Raw genomic sequence first — 22,750 nt, 5'->3', positions numbered from 1 at the left:
TCGTTTTAGGCTGAAACAAACGGACGTCTCTAGATTGCCCTTTCTGAAACTACACAACTTTGTCTTAACCGTTTATCTGTTCAGAATCATCTTTGACTGCAGATTTAAACCACCTGAACACAGACCATTTCTTTTCCAGTTTGTATAAGGTGGCCAACATGTTTGCCTGCAGCCATAAGGCCCTACTATATGTCATCCGCAGGAGGAACCGACCTGCTGTCCCATGCCGCCGCCGGCCCGGAAGGCTGCCAGCTCCGGAGGCACCGGCAAAGGTTTAGCGCCAGACATGGGCTCGGAGATGCCGGGATGGAGGCCGCCGGGAGGCATGGTGCCTCCCGCTGCACCGCTCATCTGCTGGGCCAGGTACATGGCCCGATCTGGCAGTTTGGTCGGTTCAGCGCACGCCTGCTGCCACACTGGGATCTTCTGGGATAAAAGCTCCTTACCCTGGAAACACAGAGGGATAAAAGAGGGTCAGGGTGGGTTATTATGTGAAGATCAATGTGAATTAGCCTTTTTCATATTCAGGGGAAAAAAGAAAAACTGTCATGTTGGTGATTTCTTCCATAAAAGCAGTCTCAAAGTGGTATGCGATGCATTTTTTTTTTACCATTTCACCCTTTTATCAAACACATGTGCCTGTTCTATAGAGCAAAGGGTCTTGCTCCGTTTGGAGGAGATGTTTAGGGCTGAGATTATTTGAATACATTTGACAAAGGATGTAGAAGCTGCCAGGGAGGGAAAAAAGAGGAAGACCAAAGATCAGGTTTATGGATGTAGTGGAGGAGAAAATGCAGAGGGCTGGTATAACAGAGGAGGATGCTGGGAGTAAAGATGATCCGCAGTGGCGACCTCTACAGTCAGGAACCAAAACATGATATCATCTTTACTTCATAGACTGCAATGCAAGCATTCATGCATTCATTTGAGGCTTCAGTGGCACTCTGTCACTAAATATGGTTCTGGAGGTGCTTAAAAACAAAGAAATAAAACAAATGTATAAGAAGAATCCATAACAACCGGTGATTTGTAGAAATGGCTGATAAAACAGTGATCCGTAGAAAACCACCACAGTGTAACGCAGGTAATAAAGTGAAGAGGCAGGAGGAGGAGGAGGAGGAACATCCTGCTCTGTTGAAGCAGCTGCAGCTCAGAGGCGGCGTGCAGCCAGAGATGAATCGTCTCTGAACGAAGCTCTCAGCTGCGGCAGGACTCCCGTTTGTCCATGCATTATACAGCAGGCCGGTTACGTAAAGGCATCATCTGCATTCATCATCAGGGAAAAAAGAGCCCTGGATCTGTAATTTAAGGGAATCTCTGCTGGTTTGAACCTGGCAGAGGTTCTGAAAACCCATCACTGAAAGAGAAGAATGAGAAACTCTGTTTCTTTGTGTTCTGCAAACTTATCCGGAGAACATCTTTGCTGCCGGTGGAAGCGATGAGTCACCGCGACCCCTGTTAGTCTGTCAGATAGCAAAGATGGAGCGTAGGTGGTCGCTGCCTTTACCGGCGTGAACATAATCGACAGGCGCAGACGGTGGCTGCCGTGTTCTGTTGCTCCTGCTCTCGGAGGACAGAGCGGAGAACAGAAACTGACCCATCACCTGGTCAACATCTAGTTTTTTTACAGAGAAGGTCTCTCTGTGGACAAAGACTCCACCCACCCACCAACCAACGCCCAGACCCTCGTTCAAAAGCAGCAACTTTCTCCACTGGCCAGCGTGCTTTTGAAGTTCTTTTCTCTGCATCTTGTTGCCCTGATGCACCATTTTCAGTGTTCACTAAAACTTTTAAAGCCTTTTTTTTTGCCAGTTATCTTTCTGACTTTCAATGACCACCTTCCCATGCGTTCATTTAAAGTACCCTAAAAATGCTCCAGAGGTTTAACGTGCCGGGGACCTGCGGTTGGTTTGGTTACACATCCAGATCTGTTATTTCTGATTTAATCCAGAGCAGAAATTCCCGCACATCCCCTGGAAACATTTCCTGAAATCTTCAGCTTTTAAATCTGAGAAACACTTTAGTTTTAATCATATATCACAACACCATTAGAAGAGGCTCATCTAACCATCTCCTGCTCCTTCCTGCCACCACTCAGGAACATCAGGATACTTGGACTACTCCGCTTGAGGCAGAAACTCCCCCACGCCCCCGACAGACGACTTCTAAAAACAAAAACATCACAAACCCGAAGAAACTGACAGAATTTTTAGCATCCTTTGCTAAGAAAAGAGAAAACTCCCCGTTTAATTGGCGCGAGGACAGCTGGCAGTCATTCCGAGTCTAATTTAAACCCTTTTTTTTGATGTTTAATCATCCCATCAGCAGTTTGTGTTCTCCACTTCCTCCTTCTGTCTATCAATCACTCATTCAGACACTTTCACACCCACACGCAGCGAGTCGGAACCAAGTGTTCCTGCAGAAGTAGGTCATCCTCCCTGCCGCCCTCACCCTCCTCCTCAGCCTCGACACGTGAAGAGAGGATGTAGCCAATCGGGGGGTGGTGATGGGAGCTACTTGCGTTTCTGATGATACTGGGCTTCTGATTGGCTGACTGAGCAGCATCTGGACATGTAATTTGGGCTTAATTTTTTTGATGATCAATAAATAAACAGGGGAACGAAAGACAAGAACAAAGCAGCAAGCCATCTTGTTTTACGATCGGCCAAATCTGCAAACCAGAATTTATGGAGGGACAAGCTTTAAACACTTGGGATTGGTGAAACAAGTTGCGTTGAACTATCCATGTAGCAACACTGAAATATTTTCCTCACTGAATAACTCATTTGTTTCTGCTCTACTTGTTGTATCCTCCACCTCTCATTCCTCAAATTTATGCTTCATCTGCAGTTTGAGGAGCTCCCCGTTATATTGAACATTTATCCCAAAGAGGGGAAAATGCAGGCTGAGCAAAGCTGATTTTATACATTTATCTTGTTGCTTCAATTTATGCTGAAATTATAAACAATAATCCTGGACTTCTACCTTCATAGAGGTTGAACAGAAACATTTCCAGCGTTCTTCTCACCATGGTTGTCCCTGCACCCCGTCCCCGTTCTCACCTTGCTGTGGTAGGCACTGCTGTTTGTGGCCACGGCACACTGACGGTCCACCAGGAAGCAGTACCTCCTCCTCTCCTCTGACAGAGCGTTCTTGTAGCCCTTGGCGATGTAGTTGTCCAGCTCGCTCTGCTTGTTGCTGATGGCCTCCACATACTGGGAAGAAAAGGGAAAAGATCAGAAGGTTTTCCGTGACATGGAACTCACGGAAGTTAAGTTCAAAAAGAAAAAAAAAGAGACAAATTAGTCAGAAGACTATTACAAACCACTTGAGAAAACGGTTTAAGTGCCTTAAAACGATGACACTTTTGAAGCAAACTATGTCGTTCTGGGGTGCCGGGAAATGTCATCGCACTTTAAACCAGGAACTCAAGAAAAAAAAGAGGCAGTCGGTAATCAAAGTTCCCCCCCCCCCCCCCCCCCCCAATGACTGATTCTGCAGTGAAACAGCAGCCGACACCTTGAGACAAACCACAGCATGTCGTTAACATGCTTCATCCACAGTTTCAGCTGTACAAGGTAATCTGGAGGTTTTCAACAAAGTGAAACGGCATCGTCGGCTTGTTGGGGAGCTGCGAGAAGCAGTGTGAGGAATTAACGGCAGCGCCCCCAAGCACAGAGACTCTGCAGCCCACACGGCGAGCCGCACGTCTGGCTGCTCCGGCCGACAGCTGAGAGCGGGCTGGACGTTCAGGAATAAACTGCTGGTGGCAGGAAGCGGCTCTATAGAGCGACGGGAGTCATCCGGCGATGCTCCATAATCACCATCACACTTTGAGCAACACCAGAGGTGCTAATTATGGAATTAATAAAGCAGAGCAGACATTCATATTTTTACTGCCTCATTTAGTAAATTTGTATCTATACAAAGAAACTGAGGTCAGTTAATGAATTTTAACCAAAATTTTGCTACATGTCCATTTTACAATCAGTTATGTAAAAACTTATCATTCTAACCTTTCTCGTAGCTTTCCCTCCACACTAAGGTACTCAGAACAATATTGTATTTAAAGCTCTGGATGTTTTTTTTTTCCTCCCCTCCCCTCCATCATACACAACCTTGCTTTATTTATAAATGCAAAACTTATTTGTTAAACCCAGTAGTTACTTAAGTGCATCACCATCACCATATGCAGCCGTCTGGGCCAAAATTGTATAAAGTCCAGAGCAGACTTTAGCTTCCCTGCATCACAAACCCTTCAGTCTACTTCTACTCTGCCTCTTCCAGCTGATTCAGGTGTTTGGTAGGGCTTAAAAAGATCATTTCAAAATAAAAATGTACCCTCTTTGCCACACGTTTGGAAAGAGAAAAGAAATTATTGAGAGCTGATGAGGTGCAGGAGGCATCCTCCAGCCACCGTGCAATCTGCAGCATCTCAGACCTCGTTAGATGGGAGACAATTATAAAATAACTGGCAGACGGAAAATACTAGAGCCACTGGGGACCCATTGGAAGCCAAGTTGATTTAGATGGAAAACAAAACAATTTGCTGGAGCCTTTTTAAAGACGCTTTCAGCTCAGCTTTGTTGTCAGAAATTCACTGTGAATAAATAGACTATTTACCCAAAGCACTGAAAAAAAAAAAAATCCACATGCCTTTTTATTCTATTAATGAAATCCAAACACGCTTCTCTTTGATTGAACTTCACAAAGAGTAGCTCAGTAGGATTCACAAATAAAACGAACAAACAGATGCTTTTTATTTTGCGACTAAAACCACGTAGTCACATTCACAGTTGTACGTTTTTTTTTTTTTGTAAGACAAAACTTTTGTTTTTTCCTTTTCGCAATCAACGTGTACAGATTGATAATCGCTCAGAGCAGCAGGCTAAGGATGAACAGCTGTGATTCTTAGGAGCAATAGAGCATCATTTTAATGTGATTATAAGCGAAATGTCACCCGGCCGCCCGGATGTGCTCATTAATGTGAGAGCTTGGAGGTGCTCCTCATGTGGGCACATCCAGCAGTCACCCACACGGAAGCAGCAAATTGAAGCCAAGCTGCTGTAAAGTGGCCATTACAGAGGAAGATGGAGGCAGCTAATGAATCACAGCGAGTGAAGAGGCCGGGCTGCGTTCAGGTTCCAGGTTCAGACCAGCAGGTAAGCGCGCGCGCGTGTTCCCGGCAACCACAGAGGGCGCCGTGGGTCCTGAAGAAATGAGCGTTCATTCAATCACCTCTCAGCAGGAGGCTGAGAACAGGCGGGAACGTTTAATGAAGACGCACAGGACTCACGGGGAGAAAAATCGATAGGTGGTGCAAAATGGAAGTCCTCCATGAAGTTTATTTAGATACCGACTGGCCTTCAGAGCTGCTTCCAATCAGCTTCTTCTCTGAAAAAAATAAAAATCTGACTCTGCAGCCAGATCCTGCTGACAGAGACGACAATCAGCATTTCTAACTTCTGCTTACAGAGAAACACGCCGAGGACGGTCTGAGTGTGAATCATGTCAGCGAGGAAACAGATCATCGTAATTAGGCCCGCTGAAGATATTTTTAAGGCGCGCGCGATGTTTTCTTCAGGTTGAACCCACCTCATCAGGGAGATGTCAAAACACTGTGCAGCCAAATGCAAATTCACTGTGATGAGCTGGCTGGAAGATTAAAGAAAAGCTAAGTTTGGACTCTTGAGTTCATCAGTTTGAGCTGAAACTGGAAGACTTAAGGAGCCAAGATCGGCTCTGCGTGGTTGAACCGGACTATAAATCCATTTAAATCTTATTTTGATTGGTTCATCTAAACCAAATTGGTATAAATTGCATACTTGTAAATGAATTGGACCTGCTTTACTTTGAGGTGAACCTTGAGGTGCTGTTTGTTGTAGTTTTGTGTTATACAAATCATCAGCTGCTGATTCACATCAATCCAGCGATTGATTCTAACTTAATCACCGACTGGAGATCAGCAGGATTTACCCAGAAAAAAAAATCCTCCATTCTAACTGGATCTAAGAGTTTCATTTATTTACTTTTGCTACTTTTTGAAGAACCAAGAGCTAAAAAAGAAAAATTGCTTGGAAACAAATTTATAAATAAATAAAAAAAAAAAAAAAAAACTGCTGCAAGTTTTGTTGCTATGCAGCCACCAATTAAAAGTTGGACACAGTGAAAATGCTTGAAGCGAGGAGCACATAGCCTGATTATTTGGAGGTTAAGGGAAAGGATGGAAGCTTTGCACATAAAAAAAAAAACAACATACAAAGACTCCATGTCGCGTTCTGCTCTTTCTAAAAGGTCAGCTCAGTTACAGGTTACTGCCAGGTATGGGCCGCATGCAATACATGGCGCCGGATCCTTTAGAACACACTCTGCTCCATCTAGACTGTTTTAATAGGAAGATATTTATAATGCACCCCCCCCCCCCCTTACAAACTCCGTGTTTTGTTGGAGGCAACAAACCAAATCTAAATAAGAGAGGTTTTATATTCTGAAGGTTCACTTCTTCTACAGCCACAACTATAACCTCTGCAACAACAGAGATGGAAAGGATCGAAGTCTCAGCCGAGACCAACAGCTTTCACACTCAATAAGCCGCTGGAGCCCAGAGGGACCGATGGACTTTAGACCTAAATGTTTCCGCGCCGCAGCTCTTCATGCTGTAGCTCCAGCCATCGATTTTCTGGAACAGGCACCAGGCCCGACCCCTTCGTGCTCAACCAACCATCCGCTGCAGAAACACTAACAATTAGACAATAATTGCCACCCCTGCTGCTCCGACAGCACAGCGTGACCCCCCCCACACACACACACACACACACACACACACACACACACACTTTTCCAGCCTCTGGAAGCCCTCTGCATCAGTTCAGACGCGTCAGTTTTCATCACCGGTCTCAACGTTTTAATTATCTGCAAGTCCTGTGATACGGAAAATCCCAGTTTGCTGCGATGCTTTGTGCAGATTAAAGAAAATTATGGAACTGTAGAGGCACTTGTGCTTTAAACAAATTTGTTACAAATAACAGGTCAGCTAGGATTCGTGCATTTGCTCCGTGCATTGTGCAGGAAACCATTTGGATTCAAATAAAAAGGGAAATGAAAGCCGATGTCAGAATAATTAGCTGTAAAGAAACAGCTCCGTGCAGCCGCCTGGCATCTCGCAGAGCTGCAGGTGAATTGTTTTGTTGCCGAGGTGCGGGCAGCCCGTCGGCAGACGAAGTCCCACATTCCCCGTTTCATTCCGAGTTTAATTATTTGTGTCGCGCCGCCACAGAGGACGCAGTTCAGAGGAGGCAGACGTGCGCTGCTGTGTACATTTATAGAAGCCCAATAACTGGAGCTGGTGAGATAAAGAAGAAAACATCCGACGCTCATGTCTGAGTAGAGAGCAAACCGTGGAGGGGATCAAATCATTTCACAGCTTAAAGTCTTGCATTCAGGTTGTGATCATAGAGCAGCTGTAATCAGGTTAGTTTTGGAACATGAGTTCTAGTTAGTGTTGCCTGTTTTAAATTCAGTCTGTGTGCGTTTTGTGTTGATTTACTCCCAGTCTTTGCCTCATTCTAGCTTTTTACATTCCCTGTTTTAGCCTCAGTGTGTAATCTTCTACAGCTTAAAGCCACAATTTTCTTAAAAAAAAAAAAAAATCAATTAAACTCACTTTAGCCGTTTGTCACATCTACTGGTTTTCCCATCTGTTGTAGTTAATCATTGAATAAACATAAAATCTACCCACCCAAACTCACCTAACTGTGGCTTTGATGGAGTCAGCTCGCCTGTTGCTGAACTAGGTGATGGGACAGAAAGGAAACGCATGACAGCAGCCTCTGGTGAGCAGGTTGTGTAATAAGAGCCAGCCCACCGTGTGTCACCACAGCACCGGCAGACAGGAGCACAGAGACATCCATGTAATAACGCTTCTGCTCAAACAGCTACCAGAGCATCAGAGAAACATTTGCTCTGGCCGTTCCCCTTCACCTCTTATCCATCACGCTCAGGAGAGCGAAAGTTCATTAACCGAGTCGGGTTCCAGGTACAGAACAGCAAGAGATCCTCAGAACTTTGCAGTTTTGCTGAACTTCTTCTTTTCCATAACTTTTAAATATGCAAGCAAACAGCAGTTTTAGGGAAGCAGGTCCTCAGGATTAATTTGACGAATTAATGAATTCTACCTGGAGCCACAGACTGAAAACTTCACTGTAAGTGTGTTGATGAATTGAACGATGTGCTCCGATCTGGGTTAAATTAAAAGGCACCATTCTGTTGATTTGAGAGCCACCTCTCACCTGCAACACAAAGAAGCTGAAATCCGACCAGGAAGCATCTCTAAGAGGAGCTAAAGTTTTTTCCCCGACGGCAAAGTCGGCGCGACTCCACCAAAAGTCTGTATGAGTTTGCAGCTGAGAGAGTATGAGTGTGAATTAAAGAAGGTTTTCTGATTATGCGGACAGCTGGTCTGCACCACAGATTAACCTGAAGCCAAGAGTTGCATCAGCAGCGTTTCATGCGCTGCACCAGTCGTTCTACGGCAGGATGGAGATGGACACACGCACTGACCTGCATCTCCTTGTCTCCGTACTTGGAAGGGTTCTTGCTGCCCTGGCTCTTCCTGCGCAGCTTCTTCAGCTCCGCCTGGCATTTCTCCAGACTCTCGCCTTTGCTCTTGTGCTCCATCTGGTACTTCTTCAGCGCCGCCTGAGGGGGGCAGCACAAAGTCAGCAGGGGCACAGCAGTGCTGGCACAGTGGATATATCAGTCCCACATCAACAGTGTGTTTATGTCAGAGGACTTGGCTCTACACCATCTAAAAGCTCCAATGAGGGAAAAGAAAATGTGTAACTCCTCAGTTGATCATTTAAGCGGAATGAGGGGAGGGCGTAAAAATAGTTATTCTGGATTGAACAGTCAACGGCAAGAAAATATCAATATCGATAATATTTCAGCACAGATAAATGTTCGTCTTTGCACATTTAGATGTGTAGAGACCAATTTTTAGGTAAAGAGTCTTGAGACGACGCGCTGTGAATTAGCGCTAGATATATAAACTGAACTGAAAATTGATCAGAGACTAGTCTTTCCCAGCATGCACTGCAGAAAGAAATATTTTACCGTTTGTCAGGTTTTGTATGGTTGTGGACTGCATACAGTGTCCAACCACCAGCTTAAAAAAAAAAAAAAAATTTGAGACAGAAAAAAAGTTTGTTGGGTAAAATATACAATGAGGCATTTTGTTTCTCATTAGTCAAAAACCCTTTTTATCCATTTCTTAAGCTCCGTTATTTCTCTGACCCGCACCGCCCTTGTTTTCTAGCTGCTTTCCAAATGTTTCCCCCGTCTACTGCTGGGTACTGAAAGGTTGTGTGCAGCAGGTTTATCAGAGCTTAGCAGCAGGAGGTGGAATGAGAGTGATGATAATGCTGAGCCTAAAATAAGCAGCTACAGCGCCCTAGAACCACAACAAACAAGTGAATGATGGAAGAAGATTTTGACTCCTTCATATTGACAGAGATGCTCTTGCACATAGTCAAACATTAAAGCTGACATGATCTCAAACCTCCCATCTGTGCACATTTTGCCTCATATCCCAAAATATACCCAGGTTTTGTTTCTCCGACGGTCAGAGCTTTGACAGAATCAAGGTCATGTGACTCCGTGTTAATGGGAACAGGCTGCCATGGCCTACACCAGCACCTTATGATAAAAAGAAAGGGACTCACATTCAGGTAGCGCGCGTCCAGCTCCACCTTCTTCTCCAGCTCTGTGAGGAGCTCATTGTGGAAAGACTTCAGCTGCAAAACAAAAACACAGAAACCTCAACAATAACCCACAGAGACAATAAAACTAACCTCAAGCAGTTTCATGTCCACCCGCAGAGGAGGCATTTTTAAAAGTAGGAGGGGTTGTCCGCCTCAGAGCTGCGGTGCAGGAATGATTGAATGATTGAATCTGTGAATCTGTGCTGGGTAAACTACTATCCCAGAGGGATGTCTAGGGTGATGAGTTTAGGTGCAATCAATCTGAACCCCTTGAACTTCTTTGTCAGGAATTTGTGATAGACTGCAGCAAAGTAGTATATACATAGGAGAAAAATTTTTACTTTATATAATTACTGGGAGGGGTGGGTTGGCTAAAGAAAGTTTCCCCACAGCATGATCCTGCCACTATTATGTTTTCACATTGGGAAGGATGTGATATTCATATCCTTATTAGGGTCGAGGCAGATGACCGTTCATACTGAGCCCGGTTCTGCTGGAGGTTTTCCTTCCCGTTAATGCGGAGTTTTTCTTTCCACTGTCGCTTCATGCTTGCTCAGTATGAGGGATTGCTGCAAAGCCATGTACAATGCAGACCACTCTCCCTGTGGCTCTACGGTTCCCCAGGAGTAAATGCTGCTTGTCGGGACTTTGATGCAGTCAACTGGTTCCCTTATATAGGAAATTTTTTGACCAATCTGTATAATCTGATTGAATTTTACTTTGGAAAGTGCCTTGAGATTAAATGTTTCATGAATTGGCGCTATATAAATAAAATTTAATTGAATTGAACTATGGACACCCTGAATAATTGTCTTTTCACTTGTGTGAATAAATTTGCAAATCAAGACAAGTCTCTGTATGGATGTCAAAAAATAAATAATTCTTCGACTTGCAAGAAGTAAGGTTTTATTTAGTTTGTGAATCTATAACTAAAGTTACATTTTTGCTTAAAACAGCCTCTTTAAGGATATTATACAAACTGGCTGCTTTGTATATTGTGGTGATGTAAAGATAAACATCATTACATCTACAGTCAATTATCCAAAAGAATGAGAACATTTGCAAACAGACTTCCAAATTATTCCAGAAAACAAATTGAAGGGTAGCTGTTTCTAACATCTCTAAATCAGCTGAATGTTTACTGCAAATGTTCCCACAACTGCTCCATTTCTCTCTGATTTGGATAAAGATCCAACATGAAAACTGTTTCGGTCTAAGATCTTCGTAAATGACATATAATCGGTACCAATCTCCAAATCCCACTAAAGTGGAGTTGCAGCCATCAGAAGCTGCTCGCCCTCATAAAAAAAGGCTGCTTTTCAGATCGTCCAATACTTCACGTCATTAAACAAAAAGGCCACAATCTGTTCGGCTCCCAGTCCCAAGCTGATTTTAGCAACACCATCGCCACATGCTCACCATCTCCTCAAGCTGGATCTGGATCTGTCTGTGCACTTCAGCCATCTGAAAGAGCACATCCCCTGCAGAGAGAAAACAAAGAACAAAGAGATGATTAACAAACAGAGGGAGGGGAAGGGGTAGAAGATAGTGTGATATTAAATCGTTCCAACTTCAGAGAGAAAGCGTGCAAAAAGAAAAAAAGAGACAACAACCATGCAGCCAAACTGAACACATGAGAGACGGGTGTCGAAGGAAGGGGGGGGGGGGGGGGGGGGGGTGATGGACGAGCTTTAACATCTGAAGTGATACCGACTGGCAGACAGAACTCAAAACAGTGACAGAAAGCTAAAGAAATATGCTCCACAGATGTAATGAGTGACAAATCAAAGAGCTGACCAAGAAACCTGCAGAGAGCGCTGAAACCAAGCTGCTAAATTATGAGATTTAATCAATTCTATAGAGGACAAAAAAATAAATAAAAATAAAAACTCACAAAAAACAGAACTTTTAAAGAAACCCTCAAATTATTATTTTTAAATCTACGCATTAAGATGCATGTTCGCTACAAAATAACAGGGGAAAACAACAAAAAGCGGAACCCAGATAGAAAAAATTAACAAAGAAAACAAGAGAAGAAACTCAAACATGGTTCATGCAGCCATTTAGGTGTTTAAGATACCTACATGCTGCCTCTTCTGTATGTGCAATGCATTGTTAAAAAAAAGGAAAAAAAAAAAAAGATCTAGTTTAAGCAAAAAAAAACACAGACCTGAAGAGACAGATCAAACTAACCTGAGAAAAGAAAAATGAGGCAAACGACATGTTTTGAACACAGAAAAAAAACACTTAAGACACAATCTGCTAATTTACACAGAATCACATGCGATGCTGAAGCGCATGAGTACTAACTAGATCATTGCACTATACAAAAATAACCATTCCTTGGATAAAAAGGTAACGCACCACGTCATTACGATTCATTACAGAAGTTTGTAAGATGCGATCTGAATCATCATTTAGCTGTACAATTTAGGCTACTTCACATTCTGTGCCTCGGAAACATTTTTATACCCCCTAAACTTTTCCACACTACAATCTCCAACTTCAATGTATCTTTGGTGGTGATTTACAACTTTTTTTTTGCAACTCTTAATTTATGAAATAAGACTTTTTGAATAACACATTTTATGGGACATTCAGTGCAATAACAATGGCATAATGCAGAATAAATCTCTTTAAAACGCATCAGCACCTTATTTTATGAACAGCTAATGCACCGGCAGGCTTTGCTGAAACTGACAGATTCTGTACGTGCGGCAGCGCCACAGCATGGCAGATCCAATTTATTTTAAACAAGGGCTCCGAGATACGCTAATGACCGTCATCTTTCTCCTGCATAACGCGCGCTGACACAACTCAATGCACGTCGGCCAGTTTTCCTCCTCCAGCTCTGCTGGGAGGAGAGCCAGCGTGCGGACATGAAGACTCTGGACCGTCGGACCGAGGGGACGCAGAGTGGTCTGCCTGGATGGGATTAACGGGCTTAATGGAAGTGCTGCGGTCATGCAGACGAGACTCAGTTGCAGTGGAAGGGATTTAGGAAAGGTCGGAGCAAGAAGTGGGGGAAGCGGTGGAGCGTTAGCCACAACATCTCTGCTTAAGAAACATCATCCAGGCTGGACCAGATCATTTCTTCTGGAGCAACTCAAAACGGCGTTTAATCCTTTTTCCTTCTAGAAGTCCTTTACCTTTTTTTCAGTATATTCAAATATTTCTGTATTTAGAAAGATTTTCTCAATCAAAGCTGCTTAATGATCCCTGTACAAAAACACAGGTGTAACAGATACATATGGCTGGAAAACATGGACACGCAGAAGACAGAAATGCAAAGCAGTTTGTCAAAGTTTTTTTTTTTTTTAAATGGTGTAATCGTTTACCCAACCGACCGTCGTACACAACATTCGCCCTCCCCTCCTCCACCTTTAAGAAAACACATCGACAGGCTGTGGATGGGGCACCGGGGGGCACTGAGGTAGATAAATGCACTGAGGTGCACGTTCAAACTCTGCTTTGGTTCTTGGAGGGCACCCAACACACACTCGCATCCCATCCATTAACAAACAGCCAGCGGCCATCGATGGGCTGCATCAGGCCGACTGAACATGAGCGGCTCGATCACACACACAATTACACTAATGTTGACTTCAGCCCGAGGAGGGAACTGGATACATCCAAGCTCCACCCAGAAAGATGGCCGGACGCTTAGCCACAGAATATCAGCGAAACCCCCACTGTGCCAGACAAAACATATGATGCTTAAAATTACATATGCACAGAGTAAAGTATGTAATATTGCAATAAAAGAAAAAAATACATTTTGTTTTTAACCATAAACGTCTTTGTGGATCTAAACCATCTATCCATTAAACCCCATTAACATTCTTCTGACGGACAACTTTACTAATAAGCCATTTTTTTTTATTTTTTTTTTTAAACTGAAAGGCAGACAATATCCACCACTCACTTATTATGCATCGCTTCCATAGTTAAGCCGCCAAACTGAATTAGCCTTTACCGTGCATAATGGCCAAACATTAGTAAGGAAGCTTGAGATCACCTAAGAAAAGAACTAGTTTCTACACATTAAAATAGACATTTTCTGATTCAGAATTAAAATCGGGGGGAAAAAAAAAAAAAAAAAAAAACCCAAAGAAATTCAATCTTTATATAAACAAGGAAAAGGTATTTTGTTCAATTAGACCATCATCTACGGAGCAGTTAGTATCAATAAGACAACATGTGCTAATTTCAAAGGTTTATTGCCTCTTCTGCCTGTAATTGTAAAAACAGTTACATTTTCATCTGGTATATAAATTTTGGAAATATTAACGTTCCTAGGAATGTTTTATGACAATTTACCTTGAAAAGTTCCACGTTGTTACCTGTAATCTATAAATGCATCTTAACCTTGATAAATAGACCCCAAAAATTATAGAACTGGCATTACCGACTGACAGAAAAGGCCAAACCCGAGTTAGAATAAAAGGAAATAATCATTTTAAAAATCACATTCGTGTTCAACTGGCCCTGCTGAACACATGTTAGGACATTCTGACTTTATACTGTGGGGATTCATCCTTGGGAAGACCCCCCCCAACTTCCTGAATGTTCTTGTTTTGTTGCAACGACCTAATCCAAAGGTCTCCCCACCTTGCGTTGTGAAATATGGGACTTCTATTCACCAGAAGTAAGCGGCTTACTGTTAATCAGAGCAGATCACAACATCTGAGGCTTAAAGGGGAAGTAAAGCACATTGCGGTCCACTCCCAAAGTGCACAGGTGGCTCAATTAAGGGACGCACAATGGCTGCTTTTGTTTGCAAATTGTTCTCAATACGCAACAAATTAACCATTGGCTGGTTTTCAATTTCATGCTGGTGTTTTCCCCATCTATAAACTTTATTGCCGTATCTAATAAAACTAGCCTTTTACAGAATTTCAAACTTTTACATCTCAAGAATTAAACCCATCATTTTTTTTTTTATTATTTTTTTTTTAGCATAAACAAGCTCCCAGCGGAGGGTTTAGGCCTCTGTTATGTATTTATACAGGGTAAAACCTCCAGCTTTCCCATCGAACTCCATCCAGCTGCTGTTCTTTGATTGTTTGTGTGCGTTTGCAGAGATCTGACTGCAGGGGCAAAACAAGCCCATTATTCATCAGGTCTCACCCAAGGACAGTGCTAACATCTGGGTTTATTACCCCCCTCCCATCTACTTGCCATGCAGCTCCCTTGCTCAGCAGAGAGCCAGAGAGGGGGAACGGGCCGCGGTTAATGGCCGTGTGAAGGAGGGTGTTTTATGCGCCGTGCGTCCCTACAGGGACTGTATTATAGGCGCCTGAGAGCAAACAAGCAGCTCTAATCCCCAGAAAGCTGCAGTGGAGGGGAGTACAAGGTGCTGCAGGGAGATTTGCCCTCATCAAAGCCGCATGATTGACACCATTACTGTTGTGCTCATCTGGGTCTTTCATTTTGTTAAACACCGCCTGCGTTTGCGTGCACGCAAAAAAAAAAAAAAAAAAAAACAGCCTGGAGGGTATGGGGCCAAACTCTCCACAGATAAACACACAATGCAGTGTTAGTGTTGAAATGTGAGGCACCTCACAGACTGCGACGTCTTTGCCGCCGCTGTTGCTTTAACAAAAGTCTTGCTGATCTAATCCAGAAGCTCAGTGGGTTGAGCAAACAATAGTGCCATCACGCTTCTTTTAAATTGCTATTGACTCAGAGTGCGCGTCATGTCACATATGGCCCGCGTTTGACAACTACGTCTTAAACAAGAGAGGGGAGAAAAATGAGGGAATCGGGCTACAGCAGATCCATTTGACCGACGTAGCGAAGACCTTACATGGCGGCTGATGTGGTGATGAATGAAGAGTGATCATCTGGGGCAGAGGACACGCCTGCGAGCCGGGCACTGGGGGGGCAGCATGTGGAGAATGAGATATAAAACCTGATGGCTTTTCACGTTTTGACACATGGTCAATGCAATTCCTGGCACCCGACCCATCATGTCTCACTACTAATTGTGCAACACGGTGGGGGGTGCACAATTTTAAATAAATAAATCAGTAACTAAAGATTTTTTAAGACTGTGATCCATCAGCTGGTCTGTCCCCGTCATCGTTTGTCTCTGCGGAGTCAGCTCTGAGATGAAGTAGGTAGAATCCCCCACAAACTTCTCAGTCACGATGGATTCTGACAGCTTCACTGCTCAGAGACGACAAGTTCACAATAAACCAGGACCTGCAGCTGTCCCTGGTTGTCCGTCCATGTGACAGGAAACCCTAAAAACCTGATCCAAGGGGGGCTTTTCTGGCACAGATGTACCAACGTAGTGCTTGTCCACTAATTTATTTCTGCAGAACCTTTCGTCCGGAGTTGGCGCATTTCACATCATTATCAGCATCATTAACTTACCATTTGGTTCAAGAACAATGCGACACCTCAAGGTCCTTTTAGTCCAGCTCATTACTGAAGCCACATTACCAGCCCATTACCATTACTTGCTAAATCAAACACGCACGGTCCCCTACCGACGCCCACTGCTTCCCACCTGGCAGTAAAGACAAAAGGCGGTTGCTTTAAACGCCGAGGAACATGACGCCGAGAAAACAGGTGAGGCGAGATGAAGGGATGAATGACGGGTGAGAGGGCTCCCATCTGTGAGCTTTGTTGGCTTTTAGCTTTTGATTTCAGCAGAGGCCGTCTGACAGCTGCTAATGAGCCAGGAACGCATCGCTTTCCGTCTCGCCTTCCTCCATCTCCAGTGTCAATCTTCTCATTATGTGTCTCATTTCTCTCTCTGTTCCTCCAAGTCCCCGGTAACCACCCGGGGTGACTCAAGGACAAGGACTTTCTAATAGCCCAAGACCGTCAGGGAAAGCTAAATTAGTGGTGTGGAGACGTTCGGATGACATGCAGACAGACAAAAGATAGCTCTGTCTTCATCGCTCAGTTGCCACTTGGGCTTTAGTGATTAAATAGCGACCTGTCGAGGCACATTAAAGTACATAGACTTCCATGAAAGGTGGAAGACGAGAGAAAATCTGTCCTTCGTGCCAAAGACGTCCTGAGAAAGAACCCTTGGATCAACCCAGCGGTCCGAGGTTTCCAACGTCACACAAACATTAGGAAGCTGTGAAGAGGCTAAACCAAACCCACAACAGGACAATTTGTTCTACAAGAACAAAGAAACCAAAACTCCAAACTCAAAAACCGAAAGAGGCATTTGAAAATGAAAAATAATCTTTCAACTAAAAAAAGAAATAAAAAAGTTCAATTGCACCCTTAAGGTCTCCAACCACTTATAAGCCGATTTAAAAACTTTGATCCTGAGACAAAGTGGGACTTTTCTTGAAATCTGAAACAAATGCAGCTGCCACCTCCCGCCCTCCCTCTCTATTGTGCTTTAGCTGCGTAACCGCGCTGCTAATCAAGCGTTAGCATTGGCAGATAATCATGTACATCCATTTGATAAAAACAAGAAGAAAATAAAGCACCTTCTCAGCTCTTGGTGACACAATAAGAGACGCAAAGAAATGACTCGGTGCAGCTCGTTCTCTCCTGAGGTCTTCATCAGCGGCTCAACGGGTTGTTGGGGAAATGATGACTGGACCGACTAAAAAACACAAAACCTGAATCTTACAGTAAATAAGGATCTAGATTTTTACTTCTGTTTACTGTACATTTAAATATACAAATGCTTATTGGTCAACTTTAGTTAGAGCTACCCCTAAATTTAGGAAAAACATTTATACTCAATTCAATTTAATTACGAATGCTTAGTTTTAGTCCAGCAGTTGAAATTTTGCCATCTAAATATTTACTTTACCATTTAGTCAACTTGAAACTCATGTTACATCCCTGAGCTCAGTCTCTTCAGGTCTGTCATCGGCTACAAGTTCATGTTGTGGCAGTCGAATGGTTTTAGTACAAACTGGAACGGTTTAACTAAGACTTGAGACTATGACAAATACATAGGACTGAATATGGAAGAAATTGAGATGAATGAAATAAAATAAAATAAAAAAACTTTCCAAGAGTGCTCTTGATTTGCCCCCCCCCCCCACATACAGAGCAAACACCGACAGAAACCAGATTGGCTTCCGAGCTCAGGGGAAATTCAGCCGGATCGTTCTCAGGAAAATTAGGGTCGGGTTGAGGTCACCAGTTTTCCCTTTGATTTCTCCAAATGAGATGTCAAGCGAGACGATGAAGGAGGGACGGCAGTGGCAGATATTGTGAAGAATTTCCTTCAGAAAAGCTTAGTGACTCAACCAAACATAATTGTATGTTTTGTTGCCCCCATTGGTTAGTCTCCACATCCTTCCTTTCATCTCCAGCTCTGTTTACCTTTGCTTTAGAGCCAGCGCTCATATTTCTGTTGCTCCCACCATGTGGTGATTAAACAACCTCTCTCAGGAGGTACATTTTGTTTCTACCTTTTCCTAAGAAACAAAGAAAAAGACATTGATGCAGTAAAATATTCCTTATCCAATACCCCAGAATGGGACGGTTTATCTTCCATTGTGTTTCTCCCCAATATACTCTGTAACATGACTGATCTGTGACAGAGCCTCTTGTATTAGAACAGATCAGATGAAATGGAGAAATCTAAAGTGCCTCGGGCTGACATGCTACTTTAAATTGGGATGAAGTGAATTAATAAAAACGATAAACCTTTCTTCTACTCCTAATACGGCCATCAACTAACATTGCATTGATTTAATTGGATGTAAACGAGCCCTGTGTTTTGCCCTGAGCAATGGGAAAGATGGATGAAAAAGAACAGAGAGCTTCTTCAATTTGAGGAATTTAACTGTAATATTTAAAAACAGAAGGTCCTAACAACATATTTTGCATAAAGCTGAACTTAGAAAGCGCAATGGGGAACAAATACTGTACAACACTTGCACTATTCGTCTAATTGCTCTTTGAACCAAAATAATTTCTATATTGCATGGCACTAAGTTTGTGTGAGTTGAAATTCATCGTTTAAGGCATTATAGGTTCATTCACTTTAAATATAAAACTATTTCAATAAAAAACATTTTATTTTTTTGTTTATAGATTTAAGCAGCAAGACAATTGGCTTTGGGTGGTTAATAAAAAAAGAAAAGATTGTGACAATTGCCAACATTGAGTTTTGAATTGAAAACGGTTTCATCAATTTAGATAATGCGACTAATCTGAACAATAGCTACCCATCTCTGGGTCATTAGCACAGCATCAGCTTGGAGCAAGCTTGTCATTTTAGAAGGGATTTCAATCGCGAATTTAAAGATTTTATTTTGGCATTTTTTAAAATGTGATTGGGAAGTTTGAATGTCTGTTGCTGTCTTAACTGTAAAGTCATAACGTGTTAGACATCAGCATGTTGATTAAATAAAAACCTCCTGCTTAGACTTTTTTTTTTTTAAATCATAAGACAGATTTAAGGGAATATTTTATTGGTCCAAGTCAGAAAAGCTGACAGTCAAACATGCTGCTGCCTAATCACTGCCTCCTGATCTTGTTAAAATTCGCATTCACAAAGCCCTCATTGCCACCTTTCAAAGGTGGTGATACACAGGTCGCCAATAGAGTCAATTTAAGCATAGAGTGCAGTTTTTACTTAATTTCCATGGTTAATTTTGTATAATTTACATTCAACTTGTCCATTTAGACCAGGAGACAATAAATCTCAGCAGAATTCTTAGGTGACAGTAGTCCTTGATTTATAACCTCTTTTCATTGACTACAATTTTGAAAATTCGTTTCATAAACAAAAACCTTTTCCAAACACTGTTCATTCATTTTAACAAAATCTGTTTTCCCTTTAATGAAGTGAAAATGGGGGAATAGAAAGAAAAAAATAAATAAAATACTGCCCAGAAAACAAACACGAGAGATTTGGATATGACAACTGAAAGAAAAGCAGGTTTAAATGACAACCACTCAATATTCCCTTCAAAGAAAAGCCGCTTTCATTCCTTTGCAAAAGAAAAGACCTGATTCAAGTCGCATCTCTGCCTAAAACTGCATCTGAATGGTGGAGCCCTTTTATGGTCCGCGAGGGGAACCGGAACTGCAGGAGCTTCCTAGATTTCCTCATCACCATGCCCATATATAGCATACGGAAGACAGACAATGTCGTTTTCAGTCATGATGACATCACCAACAAGCCATTTTTGGGCTGCGGATCAGGCGTCGTATTCCGTCTCTCCTCCTCCGTCGGAGCAGCTCCGGCGTTTTATTGAATCTATTTTTGGAAACGTGTGCCGAGTCGGCATGTTCTCCCAGAGCTTCACGAGCTCTCCCACATCAATGCGGGGGCGTCTGCAGACAGAGTGCAGTAGTGAAAGAGGAGCAGATGAGTGGGATGACACTCCACTCTGCAGTAACGGAATCGCTCGTTTCTCTGCATAGCGTCTCGTGAAAGCACCGCAGTTGGTCGAGCTATGACAGCACTGTGTAAATTAAGAACAAGCAGATGAAACCGTGAGGCGTCACATCCTCTTCCAGCTTCTCCTGCCGGTGCGGCATCGGTTCAGTAAACTCAACCCTCGATGAACCAGCATCCCCATTAAGGAGATGCAAGTCAGTTTACTTAAGAAATTCATTTTTGACTTTTTTTTTTTTTTTTTTTTAATTCAATCATTCTAGTCTGGCATGAGAGATTCCTGAATGGTCAAGTTTGTCTTATGCACGTTGTTGAGAAAGCATTTGTTAGACATCTTACCTTCATTGTTTTGCTTTTCCATTTTCTCAACCGTTTTAAAATTGAAAATAAGTGTCAAATTGTTAAAGAAGCCACATTCTGGTTAATATACACTAATTGGAAAAAACGCCTAAGCCCTATCACAACCCTCTTCAGCGTGGAGGTTGCTACTGAAGAAATACGACTAATTAGGTCAGCCATTTGCACACCACAAGTGAGATTATGCACAAAGCTTGTATTTTCTACAGAGCTGTTCATTCAGATTACTTCAAAGAGCTAAAAGCTGGTGGGCACTGGTAATTTACGTAAAGTTTGTTTGTTTTTAGCAGTTTTGATCATTTCAATCCTGGTATTACTCAGAACAAAAAGTAGCATTCTGCCACAGGACATCAATTCGTGCCGGTCTTAGAGATGTTTCATAGAACTGAACAAAGGCAGAGTTGATCCGGAGCAGAGGGCTGCATGTGACCTGAAGGCTGAACGTACACGGTCCATTTGTCCTTCTGCGCTCTCTCTCAACCTCTGCTGTCATTAAACATGTTGGATGTGGGAAAGCTGGAGGCATTAAGGAACTCTCAGAGTTAAGCTAAGGGTCTGCAGACTGAGGAAAACAGGCAAACTCCAGTTTACAGTAGCTGCTGGTGCAGCATTTTGCTTCTGCCTAAGCATGTTGAGTCATTATATTAGCCTAACGACTGAATAATAATCATTATATACTGGAACTCTGGTCTGTGCTGCTCTAAAAAACACAATTTCTCCATAGCACCATAGACTTCCTTTTTAAAAATCAGACTTAATTGTCCTCTGTCCAAGTGCAAATGACATTAGTTGTTCATCATCATCATCATCATGTTACTCTGCCACCTCGCACCAAGACAATGAAATTAGTCAGCATTTCTGGTAATTCAGGCAGTTTACGATCCAGTCAAGTTATTTCTAAGCAGCAAGTCATGACAGTAGTTCCAGTTAAATCAAGAAAAACGTTACAAAAACAGCCGATTATAAAATATCTGCATTCAGTCCACGTCAATTATACGAGATAAAACTCTGTAAAAAGGTGATTATCCCTTAACCAACACACTCACAGCTCTGATCACCAGGACCAGAACGTGCTGGTCAACAAACTTTAGCTCACACCCACGTCTCGATACACACAAATCCACAACCCTTGTTATCTGCTAATTAATGGCCTGCCAGGCTTGAGAACGTTTTCACATAATCCAAGAACAAAGCGTTCAGTGTTTCCTGACCTACAGCCACGCAGAGCCAAATCCTGGAGTTTACGAAGCCACCAGCACAGTGTCTCTTTGTGATGGAAGAGACTGAGGGATGCGGATTACTTCTTAAAAATCACTGAACTCAACAAATCAGGCAAAACGCGAGGAATTATATTTAGTCGCCTCTCCTTACCTACCAATAACTCCCCTGATGTTTCACTGCATATGTCGATGCCCTCTTAAGATCCATAACAATCTATTCATCTTTATTCAAGAAGACCTGTCTATAGGACATATTGTGTGTAGATCGATTAAAAAAAAAAAAAAAAAAAAACTTCATTTGCATCCAGCCAACACACATCCAACCTGAACTCCTAGAAATGACTGTGCACCAGTGACGGAGCGTGCCAAAACGTCAATCCCCTCAGTATGCAGAGCCAGCAACCGCTCTGAGCAATGCCGACACGCGAGGACAGCGTCAAACCATTCTGCTCACTCTTTTCACTGAAGGCAGAGGGAGGTTCTGCAGAGTTTCTGGAGCGACTGAGTCACGTTTAAGCTGCCAGAAAAAAAAAACAAACAAAGAAGTCAAGAAGGCAACGTCGAGCAACCCTCTACATCAACATACAGTCATGCAATGCGGAAAAACATGGAGGCAAAGCAAAGCGGATGGAAATGGGGACTCATGAATGGGTTGATGGAGAGTTTGGACCCAAAAGGCACATGCAGGTTTTTAAAATATTTACTGTGTTGCAGAAACCCCCCCAAAAAAAACTATATATTCTGTTTATACATGGTGAGAAAAAGAAAAAAAAAAAAAAAACACCTTTCCCCTTTTCACTATGTTTTATGTGAGGTTTTTTGTAATCAAGCGATCCCTGACGCATTTTGCCTCGAATACAGTAGTGATAAAAAAGAAGATCACTGCATGATAAGGTTCAATCTGAATAGAGTGAAAAAGCTTTTAATAGTCGTTTACATGGGATGAAAAACCTCCACTGAGCCTCCACTCTAAAATAGGTGGTGTATTAAAATGAAATGAAGCTCCAAAGAAAGAGCTCGAGAGCACGGTATAAAAGGTTTGTAGTATAAATATTGAATCCAGTCGTTAG

The 22,750-nt window shown here is 42.7% G+C and overlaps 1 protein-coding gene across 9 annotated transcripts in view; it reads right to left on the bottom strand.

Moving 5' to 3' along the window:
* The window catches only part of LOC105939472 (brain-specific angiogenesis inhibitor 1-associated protein 2), a 60,738-nt gene that overhangs the window by 15,181 nt on the left and 22,807 nt on the right, over window positions 1-22,750 (bottom strand). For 7 of the 9 annotated variants that reach the window (XM_036142294.1, XM_036142293.1, XM_036142296.1 and 4 more), the window contains 6 exons: window positions 11,843-11,854; window positions 11,178-11,239; window positions 9,720-9,791; window positions 8,560-8,697; window positions 3,063-3,215; window positions 214-447 (listed from right to left, as the gene is read on the bottom strand). In XM_036142294.1, the coding sequence (XP_035998187.1) occupies window positions 214-447; window positions 3,063-3,215; window positions 8,560-8,697; window positions 9,720-9,791; window positions 11,178-11,239; window positions 11,843-11,854 (671 nt within the window). The remainder of the gene's footprint in view (window positions 1-213; window positions 448-3,062; window positions 3,216-8,559; window positions 8,698-9,719; window positions 9,792-11,177; window positions 11,240-11,842; window positions 11,855-22,750) is intronic. The other 2 variants (XM_012881657.3, XM_021308140.2) reach the window with 1 other exon arrangement.

Source organism: Fundulus heteroclitus, chromosome 10, assembly GCF_011125445.2.
Source record: "Fundulus heteroclitus isolate FHET01 chromosome 10, MU-UCD_Fhet_4.1, whole genome shotgun sequence".
NCBI classification, from domain to species: Eukaryota; Metazoa; Chordata; class Actinopteri; order Cyprinodontiformes; family Fundulidae; genus Fundulus; species Fundulus heteroclitus.
This window is presented reverse-complemented; position numbering and strand designations above follow the sequence as displayed.